The sequence below is a fragment of the Panulirus ornatus genome, chromosome 40 (genome assembly GCF_036320965.1).
Source record: "Panulirus ornatus isolate Po-2019 chromosome 40, ASM3632096v1, whole genome shotgun sequence".
Taxonomy (NCBI): domain Eukaryota; kingdom Metazoa; phylum Arthropoda; class Malacostraca; order Decapoda; family Palinuridae; genus Panulirus; species Panulirus ornatus.
In genome coordinates, this window is record NC_092263.1 from 16,019,225 (window position 1) to 16,034,635 (window position 15,411).

General features: G+C 37.8%; 2 protein-coding genes across 4 annotated transcripts in view; one reads left to right on the forward strand and one right to left on the reverse strand.

Annotated features, from left to right (window-relative positions):
- The window catches only part of Prim1 (DNA primase small subunit), a 37,657-nt gene extending 34,711 nt beyond the window's left edge, over positions 1-2,946 (reverse strand). Inside the window, exon 1 of one of the 2 annotated variants that reach the window (XM_071685712.1) lies at positions 2,796-2,946. In XM_071685712.1, the coding sequence (XP_071541813.1) occupies positions 2,796-2,838 (43 nt within the window). In that variant the 5' untranslated portion in view covers positions 2,839-2,946. Of the gene's footprint in view, positions 1-2,440; positions 2,567-2,795 lie in introns of those variants that run through there. The other variant, XM_071685714.1, reaches the window with a different exon arrangement.
- Positions 2,479-15,411, forward strand: part of LOC139761475 (serine racemase-like) — a 40,522-nt gene continuing 27,589 nt past the window's right edge. The window contains exons 1-6 of one of the 2 annotated variants that reach the window (XM_071685716.1): positions 2,479-2,611; positions 3,432-3,659; positions 4,857-4,947; positions 6,810-6,927; positions 9,346-9,460; positions 11,078-11,174. In XM_071685716.1, coding sequence (XP_071541817.1) covers positions 3,474-3,659; positions 4,857-4,947; positions 6,810-6,927; positions 9,346-9,460; positions 11,078-11,174 — 607 coding nt within the window. In that variant the 5' untranslated portion in view covers positions 2,479-2,611; positions 3,432-3,473. Of the gene's footprint in view, positions 2,612-2,726; positions 2,853-3,431; positions 3,660-4,856; positions 4,948-6,809; positions 6,928-9,345; positions 9,461-11,077; positions 11,175-15,411 lie in introns of those variants that run through there. The other variant, XM_071685717.1, reaches the window with a different exon arrangement.

The following is a 15,411-nucleotide window of genomic DNA, read 5'->3' on the forward strand; positions in this document are numbered from 1 at the left end:
AAACCACGTGTGTAATTTTCTTTGTGGTTATATGCATATGCTAGATTAGGCGCACCACTGACTTGCAAAATGTGTATCACGCGTGCGCGTTTTGATGTCATGTACATACACCGTACAGAGTGGACAGGTACTTTCTACACACACACACACACACACACACACACACACACAAACACACACACACACCGGTGTTCCAAGATCTTTATATTTCCCCCTTTACATAAGCGGCTACGGGGTACAGGGGGAGGGGACAAAAATATGGGGCGGAGCGTCACCATGACAACGGGAACACGGTGGGAGGGACCACGAGATTGGCTGGTGCTTGCAAAGAACATCTCACCATCCCGCCTACTTAAGACAATCATCTAATTCTCTTATCACCAATTCTTAGTCACACCCTCTACCTTGTAGCATTATCATATTCATGGAGGATGTTACATGTGCATCAAGATATGAGGCTATTTTCCAACGAGCCAATGTAACTCAATGCATGTCAACGGGAACAAGTACACGCACCTTTTACAGACACATATCATATAAACTGATTCACTTTAATCTTCAAATATGAATCAGGTACTCTCCATTTACACGTCGATACTAGCAGTATCAATCTGTTCGTTTCTCATCATTACGATTTGTCTACAGAATTTTGAAGCTTCCATTACTACGTTTCGATAATATAAAAACTAACAACATAGGTCTATATACCGAGCCATAACGTAATTGTCCATCATTTTCTGTACATACCAACACATGGTTTGCAATCCTCGTCCCTCAGTACTTAATGACGGGCCTCTATTCACCATGTGGCTAACTCAGGACCTACTGGAAACCTTCACTCCCTACATCCCTTTCATAGGATCTACAGAGAGCCTTCTCTACCCACACTCTCCTCGTAGTTCTACTAGGGGGCCTCTGCTCCCCATATTCCTAGGAATCTGGGGATGAAAGGCCAACTTTAAAACAGGCTGGATATCATTTCTTCAGCGGAGCTCAAGGTAGCCAATTTCACAAGTAAGATGGTGTATCCCATGTGTGTAACCTCATCCATACACTGGTGAAAGACTATAACACATGAAGTCATCCACCGATCTTACATGGACGACGTTTGCAACACCATAACAGCTATGTTACAACCACTAGTCTGTAATGCGACACTTACACAACAAAGGCATCTGTTATATCAATACCAGTACCGTCTGATTTAACTCATAATAATGTATATAAACTTGTGGGTAAACATTTATCTCGAATGAGGCAAAGTACTTTTCTTTCAAAAGGATTGTTAACATATGAAATGATTTACCAATTATCTTTGTTGTAAGCAGCACTACTGATTGTCTAAGAACAGACTTGATAAGCATTTCGCTTCCAGTCCACGATTAACTTTATTTGCCCCTACTTCATCACAGTGACAGTTCGGAGGCTTTTTCAGCCAACTGTACACATTTCTGCTTTTACCACATTGGTATGTGCCACTATCACAAACAGCCTCGAAGGGAATCAAATGTTTCTTGATATTTAAATTTCTTTGTATTGTCTCAACACCTGTACCAGTAATACCTCACCATATATTACACGTCAAAATGCCTGCCATATTACCCTTAACATTTCACATACCTAACATTCCATAGCACCTCAACATATGTTAAAATTCAATACCTGTACAATCTCAGTTTTTAGTGCGTTACACCCTGATAATCTATCTGATGTACATATTACACTTTTTACGCAATTTCACAAGTGGAAAATTTGCACTTATAATAAGTACGGCATTTAAATTTCATATGACATATGGTATTCATACGTCACACATAAACAGCACGTGAACGTGAGCCTTCACAGGTAATACAGCGGCCGTTTCTTTTGTCCAATTTCATGTTGCATATCCTGAGCCAATACAGTAGCCACTCATAGGCCTGCCTAGAACACACACACACACACACACACACACATATATATATATATATATATATATATATATATATATATATATATATATATATATATATATATATATATATATATCCCTGAGATAGGGGAGAAAGAATATTTCCCCTGCTTGTCGTAGAAGGCGGCTAAAAGGTGAGAAAGCGTGGGGCTGGAAATCCTCCCCTCTCGTTTTTTTTTTTTTTCTTTATTTTCCAAAAGAAGTTACAGAGAAGGGGGCCAGGTGAGGATATTCCCTTAAATGCTCAGTCCTCTGTTCTTAACGCTACCTCGCCAACGTGGGAAATGATGAATAGTATGAAAGAAAAAGTTCTTTCTTATTATATATATATATATATATATATATATATATATATATATATATATATATATATATATATTTATATATAAACCTTAATGGTAAGCGGAACATCTAAATTTTCAAGAAAAGTGAATAAAATTTAATCAAAATAGTAAATTCCAAAGATTTAGCCTTCGTTCACATACTTACATTCTACTGGTAAAGTGGTTATCATGCAGCAGTTTGGCCTTGAGCTTCACTTTAGCTGCAGTGCACTGCGCATGACGGCAGCCCAGCCCGCATTTTTAGGGTCTGCCAATATTAGTCAATCATCAGAGGTCACTGCAAGAGTACGCACCGTGGCTCTTTGTCTGGACGAAGGTCAGTGCCTTCCCTTTCCTCACATACACCTAGCATTGCATAGTGATTGTAGGAATTACATGATTAAGGAATGAACATGGAGATAAGATACATGGACAGGACATGAGTGCATGGAGAACCATTCCAATCTTAAGAAAACTGTGGATAATGTGTTGAATATTCAGTTCTAAACAGGGAACAGTACCTTCAATGCTGCATGAAACATCAGTGCCGAATACATGGTCCATTTCACAAAGATAGGGTAAAGGTTACTCCACACAGCTCGCTATATTTCGTCTTTTACGTGCCTTAGAGATTTTAAAGAGACGTTTCCCTCATTCAGATTCACTTTGTCACGGTAAATTTTGAACTGAAGTTTTTTCTCTACAAAAAAAAAATAATGAATTAACTTAGTGAAGTGTAAACCATAGTGTAGATATGTCATGTTCCTACATGTTGCTGAGTCCGATATGTGTCCGCAAGCATTATAAACATTGTCTGTTGTGGTATTTGAGGCTACAGCCCATCTTTGAAATAGTTCATTGGTAGATTTTTAATAAACTTTTAAGCTTTATTTTCATTTGTAGAAATATATGTATATATATATATATATATATATATTTTTTTTTTACAGAAGAAAAGATAAACGAATAAAACAGTTTTCCAAGCATTCAGTTTTTTGTCAATGGCTTTGACTTTGTATGCTTATTTTATTTGATTTTTTTCTAATTCCCTCAATCTGTACACTCTTGCTTAAGTTTTAATGCTCAATGTATGCCATTTAGTTATATACTACTAATTACTGTTATAGATATTGTATAAGTATATGATATTTTTCCAGAGAAGGTAGCACATACGAATAATTAGCAGACGTAAACAGACGATGTCTTCGACACCTGTTGATATAAAAGACGTACGTGCGGCTTCCAAGAGGATCCATAGTTGGGTGCATAGAACACCTGTCCTCACCTGTCAGTCCCTCAACAATCTCGCTGGCAGACAACTTTACTTTAAGGCTGAAAACCTACAGAAGACGGGTTCATTCAAAGTCAGGGGCGCCTGCAATGCGGTATGTATATAGATAGCTTTGTACCAAACATGATTAGAGGTTGGAACGTCCTTCATGAGTTGGTTTTTGCAATCTGCCACAGACCCTAGTGAAACGTTAACAGGAAAGTTTCAGTGTAGGACATGGAAATAACTTGAATTTCAATGAAACATATAAATTACAGCAAGTACAGTTGATTTAGATAAAGGTCATGTACAGCTGCTCTGATACAAGTTTATACACTTAGAGTGGTTGGTGCTTTGAAGATAAGAGAAATCCATGGGTAAAAGTGAGGAAATTGAATGGCATTTACACATTAGCCAAACCAAATTTCACCAAGCTTAGCTTACCCTACTGTTGGCAAAGTCTTCTGTTTCTTATGATACCTTTCCAAGGTGGTAAAGATAAATAGGAATACCAACCAATCAAATTTAACTTTTGTGTGTGCTTTTTGCCCTTATTTATGACCTCTTAAGCATAAAGGTAATGCCGTGAGTGGTGCTAACCTGAAGAGGGCAAGGAAAGTGATGTCTTTAGAGAAAAAAAGTGGATTTATTTGATTGCTTTGTATATGTTTTAGGTGGAGCATTTGTTGGAAGGCATTTTAATGTTTATAGATCATCAGTGCAAACTGCAAAGAAAAATGAGACTGCTTTTCGTACAGCATAGCTGGCTGACTGCTTTGAGGGAGTACAGAAGTCAGTCGCATGGCAATAGGGGTGGTATACTGTCATCAAACTGCACCACATTATTTCTGTATTACTTAGCTGTAGAGTTTTGTACATTATTTCTTTTTACTTGTGTAGAAGAAGCATTTTGTGAGGTGTATGATGCTGAAGTTTAACCGTAAGATGTTTATTATTGGACTTAAGTATGTGTCTTGAGGGTTGCCCCTTCTAAATCCATATTTCCCATAAGCTGAGTGCCATGTCAGCCATGGTTTTGCAACCACAGGGTTTTCCACGAATGTAACCTCCATGGTTACCAAGTGACCTCTGTATATCAATATATATAAAAGGTAGAAAATATCACTGGTCACTGAACTTTTATCTTGTTAAAAGAATTCAGAAAATTATATGGAATCTCTTTCAGGAAGCAAACTTGTCCCATGATTTGTATCATACAGAGTAAGATGAGTTGTTTAGATGCTCCATATATAGTTGAATTAAGATAAGAGAACTGATGCATTTATACATTTTTCTCCTGTCTTTTTATCAGGTGTTTCTAGAGAAGGAAAGCAACCCTGATAGCAGTGGAGTTGTGACTGACAGCAGTGGAAATCATGCCCAAGCTGTTGCATATGCCGCAAGTAAGTAACCAATTCTCGATAGGGATGATCATAGATAGGCATTATATTGCATCGTGATGGTTTTTTCATTGGCGTCTTAGATATGTCTTCTTTGTATATCAACTGACTGTTCTACGTCTTCTATCCCATTCTTGTATCTCCTTTGATGAAGTGATCATTACATGAGAGTGCACTTTGGAATTAATCTTGTTTCTTTTTCCTGTGGTTTTATGCATATATTAGATAATGTTCACTACTGTGACCTCTTGCATTATATACATATTTGTGCTCATTAGCTTCTTAAATGGTTTATATGTTTCTCATTGAGAATATCTTTATCAACTATTTATACATCTAGTTCATATATGCCATTTCATGTCAACTATGTATACATCTAGTTCATATATGCCATCTCTTGCACCTTGTTTGCATAATTCTCCTTAGACATCTTGGTCTATGACTTCCAGGACAGATTTTCGTTTGTGTAATTACACCTTTTTATAAAAAGATAGCTTGGAAAATTTTATGCTTGTACTGCCTTTTATTTATATACATGTATATTCCTATGAGTCCACGGGGAAAATGAAACACAATAAGTTCCCAAGTGTATTTTCCCCGTGGACTCATAGGAATATCTTGATCACGCACAAAATTGTGATCCTTTCCATGCATGTATATGTGTATGTGGGTGGGTTGGGCCATTTCCTCATCTGTTTCCTTGCGCTACCTCGCTAATGCGGGAGACTAGTTAAGTATGATAATGCTGCCTTTTATGACCTGCATGATAGAGAAAGACATTGTAGGATGATTTAGTTTTTTACTTGTGCATTATGTGGACTTTATGATTAAAAACAGTTTTGATGTGAGAGAGGCATGTAAGGACAGGGATAAGTGGAGACTCTTTTGCCATGGCCACCCCTTGATGGTAGTTCCCAGAGAGAACGGGTGTCAGAGATATGGATAGATGGATAGATAGACAGTTTTGACACTGGATGACAAGCTCCAATTTGGAGAATGTCTACAAGTGAAACGCTTCTTTAAGTTGCATGACTTGTTGAATTCCAGAGAATTAAAGGAATTTAGTGCATTATGGAGAATAACTTTGAACTTGAAATGGTTAAAGATAAAGTGGTACAAAGGCCTGTATACAATATAATTTTCACAGCAGAATACAGAGAATGGCATCAGGCAGCAGTACATCTTAGTTATTGCTTCATCATATAGTAAGTGAATGGTGCTAGGCATAGTTATTACGTCAGGATTCAAATCGGAGAATGACTTCAGCATGATTATCACAACAGTATACGGCAAGTGAATGGCACAAGGCCTCAGCAACACATAGTTTCCTCAACAGTATACAAACAGAAAATGTTACCAGGCCTAAACATAAGATATCTATCATGTGCACATCTGAATGAATAATGACACCAGGCCTTGGCACAGCATGATTACAACATTGATACAGTTATATGACCTCAGGCCCAACTTAGCATGATTACCACACTAGTGTACAGTGGGAAGGGCACCAATCCTTACCACAGTGAGGTTATCACAGTAATATCCTATGGCACCATCTTTCAGCCATATTGCCATATTAGTGTACAATCAGAGAATAGTACCAGTTCTCAGCATTGTATACATTCCACAGCAGTATACAGTTTATTGATATAGTATTGTAATGTATCACACAGCTTAGTAATCAAAGCAGTGTGATGTTTTGTGTGTTCATAATAACCCAGAAAACTGATTTTTTTGTGAAAGTGTTTTGTAGATACAGCATTCATTGTAGCCTTAATGAATGAGATACCCTATGTAATTTTGAAGATTTTTCATCTACCTTTAGCATCTTCATCCCTGTTGTTGAAAAAATGCATTATTGACAGAGTGTGTGGGTCTGGATTGCACTGTGGTTTTGCCAAGAGGTGCTCCTAAGGTTAAATGTGATGCCATTCGTGGTTATGATGCTGAGATTGTGTTTTGTGAGCCTACACCAATATCCAGGTAAGTGGTCCATATAAAAGTATGTTTGATATGAATTTATGTTTATTTATTTATTTATTTATTTTTTTTTTTTTGCCGCTGTCTCCCGCGTTTGCGAGGTAGCGCAAGGAAACAGACGAAAGAAATGGCCCAACCCACCCCCATACACATGCCTTGATTCAATCCACTGACAGCACGTCAACCCTGGTATACCACATCGATCCAATTCACTCTATTCTTTGCCCTCCTTTCACCCTCCTGCATGTTCAGGCCCCGATTACACAAAATCTTTTTCACTCCATCTTTCCACCTCCAATTTGGTCTCCCTCTTCTCCTCGTTCCCTCCACCTCCGACACATATATCCTCTTGGTCAATCTTTCCTTACTCATTCTCTCCATGTGACCAAACCATTTCAAAACACCCTCTTCTGCTCTCTCAACCACGCTCTTTTTATTTCCACACATCTCTCTTACCCTTACGTTACTTACTCGATCAAACCACCTCACACCACACATTGTCCTCAAACATCTCATTTCCAGCACATCCATCCTCCTGCGCACAACTCTATCCATAGTCCACGCCTCGCAACCATACAACATTGTTGGAACCACTATTCCTTCAAACATACCCATTTTTGCTTTCCGAGATAATGTTCTCGACTTCCACACATTCTTCAAGGCTCCCAGAATTTTCGCCCCCTCCCCCACCCTATGATCCACTTCCGCTTCCATGGTTCCATCCGCTGCCAGATCCACTCCCAGATATCTAAAACACTTCACTTCCTCCAGTTTTTCTCCATTCAAACTCACCTCCCAATTGAATTGACCCTCAACCCTACTGTACCTAATAACTTTGCTCTTATTCACATTTACTCTTAACTTTCTTCTTTCACACACTTTACCAAACTCAGTCACCAGCTTCTGCAGTTTCTCACATGAATCAGCCACCAGCGCTGTATCATCAGCGAACAACAACTGACTCACTTCCCAAGCTCTCTCATCCCCAACAAATACTGCTTTACCTCGTGTAAAAAACATAAGTGTTTTGTTATGAAATTCTCCTTTGGAAGGTGAATGATCACTACATAGGATTCTGAAAATGCTAGCCATATGATTTATCCTTCATTAGGTTGTGGTATATACAGATATTGCTGTGCAGTTTTGTTTTAGTTACCCAGTTTCAAAAAATATATGTTTCATTATTTGTGTACATTATTTGTATAAATTTTTATACATTATTCATATACATTTTCCTCTCCTGCCATGGCAGTTTGCTCTTGATTATATCATCCTCCTTGGCATACTTACACGCCGAGTTAAAGAAAAATAGTTAAAGAGTGTAGAAACACTGCTTCACTTCCCAGTGATTGTTTTATGACTACTTTGCAACTTACTGCACCCAGAATTTTTAAAAGCTCAGACCATATACAGATAACTTGCAGTCAACTGCCAGAGGTTTACTGTACCATATCCAGCATATCAGCAGTAGGTGGGTTAGACTGTCCTTGGTCTCCTTGAATTAGGATGTTTAATTGCTAACTGTGAATATAGTGACCTGATTGTTGAGTATTAGCATAGTTTTGTCAATAAACCCTAGTTCCACTTGGCTTTGATTACATGTGTCTTTTTTGTTCGTATTATTTTCCTTGGAGAATGAAAGTGAATGGAGGATGAGGGGGGTATCAGTTCACCGAATAATGCGTAGGCCTGAAAGCAAGATCATATTACCGCAGGTAATGCATTGATTTATTGCCTAAGGCAATTCAGAACATAAATTAATCACTCTTTGAATTTCAGACTGGGTGAATTGGGCACCTGTTTTGGCTAGATAAAGAGCAAAACCTTTATCTGACATGGTTAGAAGATTAGTTTGTTATACCAGTCTTCATTAGTGCTCAACTTTCATAGTTCTTTTATGATATATGTATGCTTTCTTTCAGTATTTAGGGAGCTTAACAACTTCCTCATTCTGTTATGGGTTTTATAGAGCCATTTTGTTTTGTTTTTCATAGATCAACATGCATTAAGGTAAAATCTTCATTAGTTTTTCTGGCTCTGAGGCATTTTCCTAATTTGTGTGAAGGTAAGCAAAGTTTTTGACAGATAACTCATTTGCTGTAGCTGCCTATATTGACAGAGATCCTTAATGTGTTACTGAAGTTGATAATGTAATATCAGATCCTGAAATAGCCGTTTATTAATTTTGTACTCTAACTACCCTTACAGTTTAGCAGACCAGCTATCTCATGTTGAGCCTATAGCTATAGAAGGAAAGCTAAACCATCAATTCCTGAGACTATGTTGATTTTTTTTTCTTTTTTGTTTTCATGAATAAGTTTGTTTGAGTGTTTTAGATGTAATATTACCAGAAATGTGCCTCTTGTCATTAATAAAAATTTTCTCTTTAGAAGATTATTCAATTTTCACTCTCCTTTTCAGGAAGGAAACGTGCATTAGAGTTTCAGAAGAAACTGGGAAAACAATTATTCAGTCATCAGACAATTACAGTGTTATAGCTGGCCAGGGAACCATTGCTTTGGAACTTTTGGAAGAGGTATTGTACTTTGTCATTGTTTTACTTATGTGTTTAATTTTGGGCCTCATGATGAGGTATGATATATAAGGGAAAGAATCTGTAGCTTATGTAATTGTATGTATGCATGTGAAAAAATTTTTGAGCAAGCAGGAGGATGAAAGGTGTGCCTGGAGTAGAGTGAACTGGAACAATATGTCATATCGGGGTCGATGTGCTGTCAGTGGACTGAACCAGGGCTTGGATGTGGATAGGGAGCTGTGGTTTTGGTGCATTTCACCAGACAATCAGAGAATGAGTGTGAGCAGATGTGGCCTTTTTTCGTCTGTTTCCTAGCGCTACCTCACTGATGCAGGGGTTAGCAATGGTGTTTCTTGTGGGATGAGGTGTGTGTCGCTGGGGATGGATGAAGGCGAGCAAGTATGAATATGTACGTGTGTTTTTATTTATATGGCTGTGTATGTGTATATGATGATATGTATGGGTATGTATATATGTGTGTATATGAGTGGATGGGTCTTTCTTTGTCATTTTTCTAGCACTACCTCGCTGACACAGGAAACAGTGATCAAATATAATGAATAGAGTGCATTGGAATGATTCGGTATACCAGGGTCAATGTGCTGTCAATGGACTGAACCAGGGCATGTGAAACATCTGGGGTAAAACATGGAAAGGTCTGTAGGGCCTGGATGTGGATAGGGAGCTGTGGTTTTGGTACATTACACATGACAGCTAGAGACTGAGTGTGAACAATTGTGGCCTCTTTTGTTTGCTTTCTTGGTGCTACCTCACTGAAGCAGGGGGTAGTGATGCTGTTTCTTGTGGGGATAGGGTAGTGCCAGGAATGGATGAAGGCAAGCAAGTATGAGTATGTACATGTGTATATTTGTATATGTCTGTGTATGAGTATGTATATGTATGTATATGTGTATATTTTGATATGTATATATATGAATATGTGCGTGTATGGGCATTTATGCATATATATGTGTATATGATTGGATGGGCCATTCTTTGTCTGTTATATGGCACTACCTTGCTGATGTGGGAAACGGTGATCAATTATAATAAGATATATAAATAGACAAATAAATGAATAAATACCCCTTGCTCCAGAAAGATAGCTTCAGGAAAACAGACAAAAAAATGGCCACATTGTTCACAGCTCCCTATCCACATCCAGGCCCCACAGACCTTTCCATGGTTTACCCCAGACATTTCACATGCCCCGGTATGGCAGCGGAGGTGTTTGATACCACTGTCAAGTTCCCTCCCACTTCCATAAATGGCATTATACTTGATGTGGTGGTTACTTCACATTTTTTAGGGGTCATGGAACACTGCAGTAGTAGAAATATATTTTTTCCACCAAAAACAGTACGCAAACAGTGCACTTAGAACTATTGGAAATTTATTCGTATGCAGGTGAACAGCATGGTAAGAGGGTTGGTTAGTCCTCTATTAGCATGGGATGAAGCTGTAAAATTAACCCTATTTTTTTTTTAATCTGTCCTTTTGGAAATAGTTTTCACTTTGCATGAAGTTCCTTCTGTTATATAAAATGCATCATGGAACATGATAGGTGTTCAAAAAGGACGTAATTTTGCTTACTGTATTGTTCAACATCATTTTCAGGTACCAGATCTTGATGCTATAATTGTGCCCACGAGTGGTGGAGGCATGTTGGCAGGTATTGGTGTTACAGTGCATAGTATACACCCGAAGTGTCAAGGTAAGAAACTCGCATGATCAGCAGTATTGACGATTTCTTAGGCTATGTAGGGAAAGATAGAGGTATTTCTGTTGCATTTCTGTATGTGGAAGATGAAGTACTCAGTTAGCTTAGCTGCTGCCATGGTATTTCATTCTTTATTGTTTATTATCCACCAGTTTTCATCAATGAAAACCATCTGCTAGAGCTTCTTGTTGCTTCAAAGAATATCTTAGAGTAGCCTTGCTGTATTTTATTTCCAGAAAAATTATTATGACAGTCATTCACCAAGTTTCACTTCATAGAAACTTTGATGTGGATGTTCATATGTATATCTTCACTGAAGTAATTGATATGGCTGTAATCAGAGTGTATCTTAATTTCCTGAGGCCATCTGCTAAACCATGATCTATAAATCAGGCTCAGTTGAACAAGATTGAATTGTATATCCCCTAATAATCTGTAGAGCAGAAATTGAGTATTATTGATATTTATATTTGGTATCAGTAATGGTCATACAGTCATCAGTAATAGATCCTCAGCTTTAGTCAGTGAAAGGAAAATGGTAAAAGTATTTTGACGGACTAATTAATATAGGAGAAAGTGAGGCTACAGTTGTTACATGTATGGGTATGGGGGATGGAAGGAAAAGGATACAAGTGTAGGAACCTTTAGCAAGAAGGTAGGTAAAATGGGCAATGAGGTTAAAGGTAGGAATGGGACCTGGAGTGGATGGGATTTCAGCTGAAATATTGAAGTATGGAGGAGAAATTGTGATCAAATGGATGCATTTGATATGTAATATAGCATGGAAGCAGAAGGTTGTTCCTGAGGATTGGGTTAAAGCTATTAATGTTGCTTTATTAAAAGGTGTAAAAACGTATGCAGAAATTATAGGGGAATAAGTTTAAGTTTTCCTGGAGAAGTGTAGGCAAACATGTTGATTGATAGAGGGATGGAAGTGACTGAATGCTGTATAGGTGAAGGGCAAGGGGGTTTTAGAAAAGGTAGGGGATGTGTAGATCAGATTCTTGCAGCAAGAATGACAGCAGAAATGTATCTAGTGAAATGTAAGAAGCTGCATGCAGCTTCAGTGGATCTGGAGAAAGTGTATGACAGAGTTGAGTTGAATGCTTTGTTGGATGAGTTAAGAACATATGGGATAGGGGGAAACTGCTGAATAATATGAAAACCTTTTACACAGGACTGAATGCATATGTAAGAATGGATTGAGAATTGTGCAAAAGTTTCAGAATACAGTTGGGTGTGAGGCAGGGCTGTGTGGTGTCACCATGGCTTTTTAATATCCATATGGATCTGTGGAGTAATCAGAGATGAAAGCAAGACTAAGGAAATGGGGTGCAGAGATGGAGTGTGGTTGTGAGGTATGATGGCTAGTGGCAAGCCCATTTTGTGGATGATAGTGTGTTGTTTGCTGAGTGTGAAGAGGAGTTGTTGAGGGTTGTAAGTGTGTTTTATGATATGTGTGTAAGCATAGGCAATTAAAGGTAAATGAAAGTAAAAGTAGACTAATGCAGTTTGAAAGAAAAAAGTGAAAGTATAGATTTTGCAGTCATATAGAGTGAGAGAAGAAAGTGTTTGAAACTGTGTTATAGATATTGGGGAAGAAAAAGTGGAATAGGTGACAAAATTGAAGTATTTGGGAGTTATCTTGAGCAGTTTATTGATATAGATGGAGAGATAAGGGAGAAAGCAGGACGTATTAGAAGAATCACTTGGTCTCTAGATATAATCATTAAGGTTAGAAATGTAAGTATGGAAGTGAAGAAAGGATTACTGGACAGCATTCCTCCCAACCCTGACCTGTGCAGCAGAAAGCTGGACATGGAATAAGTCACAGATATTAAGAATCCAAGCTGTGGAACTGAGCTCTTTGAGCAGAGCATGTGGTGTGACTACATAAAATGAAGAAAGAAATGAGAGGGTGTATTAGAGAATTTGTGTGGCTGGGATTTTAGAGGGAATGAATTGTGGAGTAGAAGAGTGGTTGAAGCATAATGCATTGAAGTGATTTGGGCCTGTATAAAGAATGCAAGGTGGGAAAGTTGCAAGGAGAATGCTTGATTGTATGATTAAAGGAGATGGTGTGAGAGGAAACTCCCGGTGACATGGGGAAGTGGAGTGGAAGATTACTGAAGGATGAGAAATGGCAGAAAAATGCATCATTGTTTTATCCTTTCTGCCACCAGATGGTCATATTTCACTGTGGCCCTCTTCTCATGGTCATATTATTTCACTGTGGCCCTCTTCTCATGGTCATATTATTTCACTGTGGCCCTCTGTCTCAATTTAGCTTCCTTCAGGGATATGGTTTATACTGAACTTTGTCTTTTGCTGTTAAGATGGGAAAGGGAAGGGTTATTTGAATACCTTTAGAAATTATAAACAAATAATGTTAATGTAAATAGATTAATGACCTTTTAGCATTTTAACATCCACCTATTGATATTTCTCCTTTCCTGATTATTCAAGATAATTGTTCTCTTACAGAATGAGAAATAAACAGCATGAAATTAATGTAGCCTTGTAATACCCTCAGAAGGCTATTGCATCATGACTGTTAGAGATAAGATTGTACATTATTGCTTTTATGTATGTCCTAGCATTCATTTTTTAACATGCTGTTGGAATTATTATTTTCTTTTCTGTCATGCATGTTCGCCATGGCTTCATTTACTCACATCCACTCTCTTAATTTTCACAGACACTGCATTGAAACCAATACCCCCTCCTACTCACAACCAGACCCTGTGGTTTCCACCAATTGTTTCATATGCCATGATTCAGCTCATTGACAAATCATCCCCATAAACTTTAATTCTTGATAAACAAAGAAATTTATAAATCACAACACCTATATGTAGGTGTTGTATATGTATTAGCAGAAATTGGAAAATGTTTTATCATTGAAACGGACTGCATTCCTTACCCTGTTGTGTCTTCATGGTGACAGAGTGATTTTCTAAGGTAGCCTTTCCTTGTTACTACTCTGAAGAATGCCTTGAAGTTGTGGAATCTTAAAGTGAAGATATGCATATGTAAATGCTGATGCAGTTGTGAAGATAAAGGAATGGGTTAAAGGAATTCAAAGTATGTAATTTCATCTAAACAGTTTTCAGTTTTCAGATATCTTTTTCTGGTGGTAATTGTTGACAGTGCTTTCTTCATCTTTTATATCTCATGACCCAGACTGCAGCATTTTCAGGTTGCTGTATGAGTGTCCAGAACTGGTTATTTCCTAATCAGCTGATGATAAATATTTTGAAGGAGTTCAAAATTTACAAGTACTTTCAGAGCCTCACAGTTCAGCTGCTCAGTAGATATCCGCATGCTGATTAAAAATGTGGTAAACTTTTATACTCATTTTATCAAGTGTTGTGAAGAGTGAGTAATGTACATTTAGGATTAAATGACATGACACGATACAAAAACTTTATTGCTAGCTGTTACAACTTATTTGCAGATAGGTAATGACTGTTTATAGTACTCCTTGGGGACAGCATAGGGCTGGTAACAAGGTCTAAGAAGGTTTAAAATGACTTTGGCTCCTATCATAGAGGGTGAGGTGTAGAATGGGATTTGTTTCTCAAACTCTTAGCTGTTTTATTTTGCAATCGCCCCATATCCCTTTCATTTTGTATATTGTTCCATCCATGAGAACATCTAATATCCTTGATGTCATTACACAGCCCAATTGCACTCTACATTTATTATAGGTTGATCACTGTAAACACCATTACCCTCCCACAGGCATTGATTTCATCGTAAAAATTTTTAACGCTATTTAGAAATCTTCCATGTACTCCTTAAAGCCAGGACTTCCCAAAAGCCTTCCTCATTAACATTTTTGTACCTGATTTGTTGCTGTGAGGATCATATTTTATTGTCATTAATTTAGTTGAGCAGTTTTCCAAATTGTTTATTCCTATTTCATTTGGGAAGATTTTTTGACAGTAGTCTAGCTGAAGCTTGACACCACTGATTGATTCCTTTACTACATTATGAACCATTACTTCTTGTCTTGCTCTTTAGGCTCAAGAAAAAGTTATGAATATATGATAATGAGCTTTTAGACAAGCCCTCGATGCTCTTTAACTTTGATGTGGGCTTGGCAAGATTGAGATGGTGGACTACAAAGGCAAGATGTACCTGTCTTGTGTTGGGAATTCACATGCCACCATTAAAGAGTTGAATGTCTCTTGGTAGAGATGTCATTACTATTCTATCCATCTATATG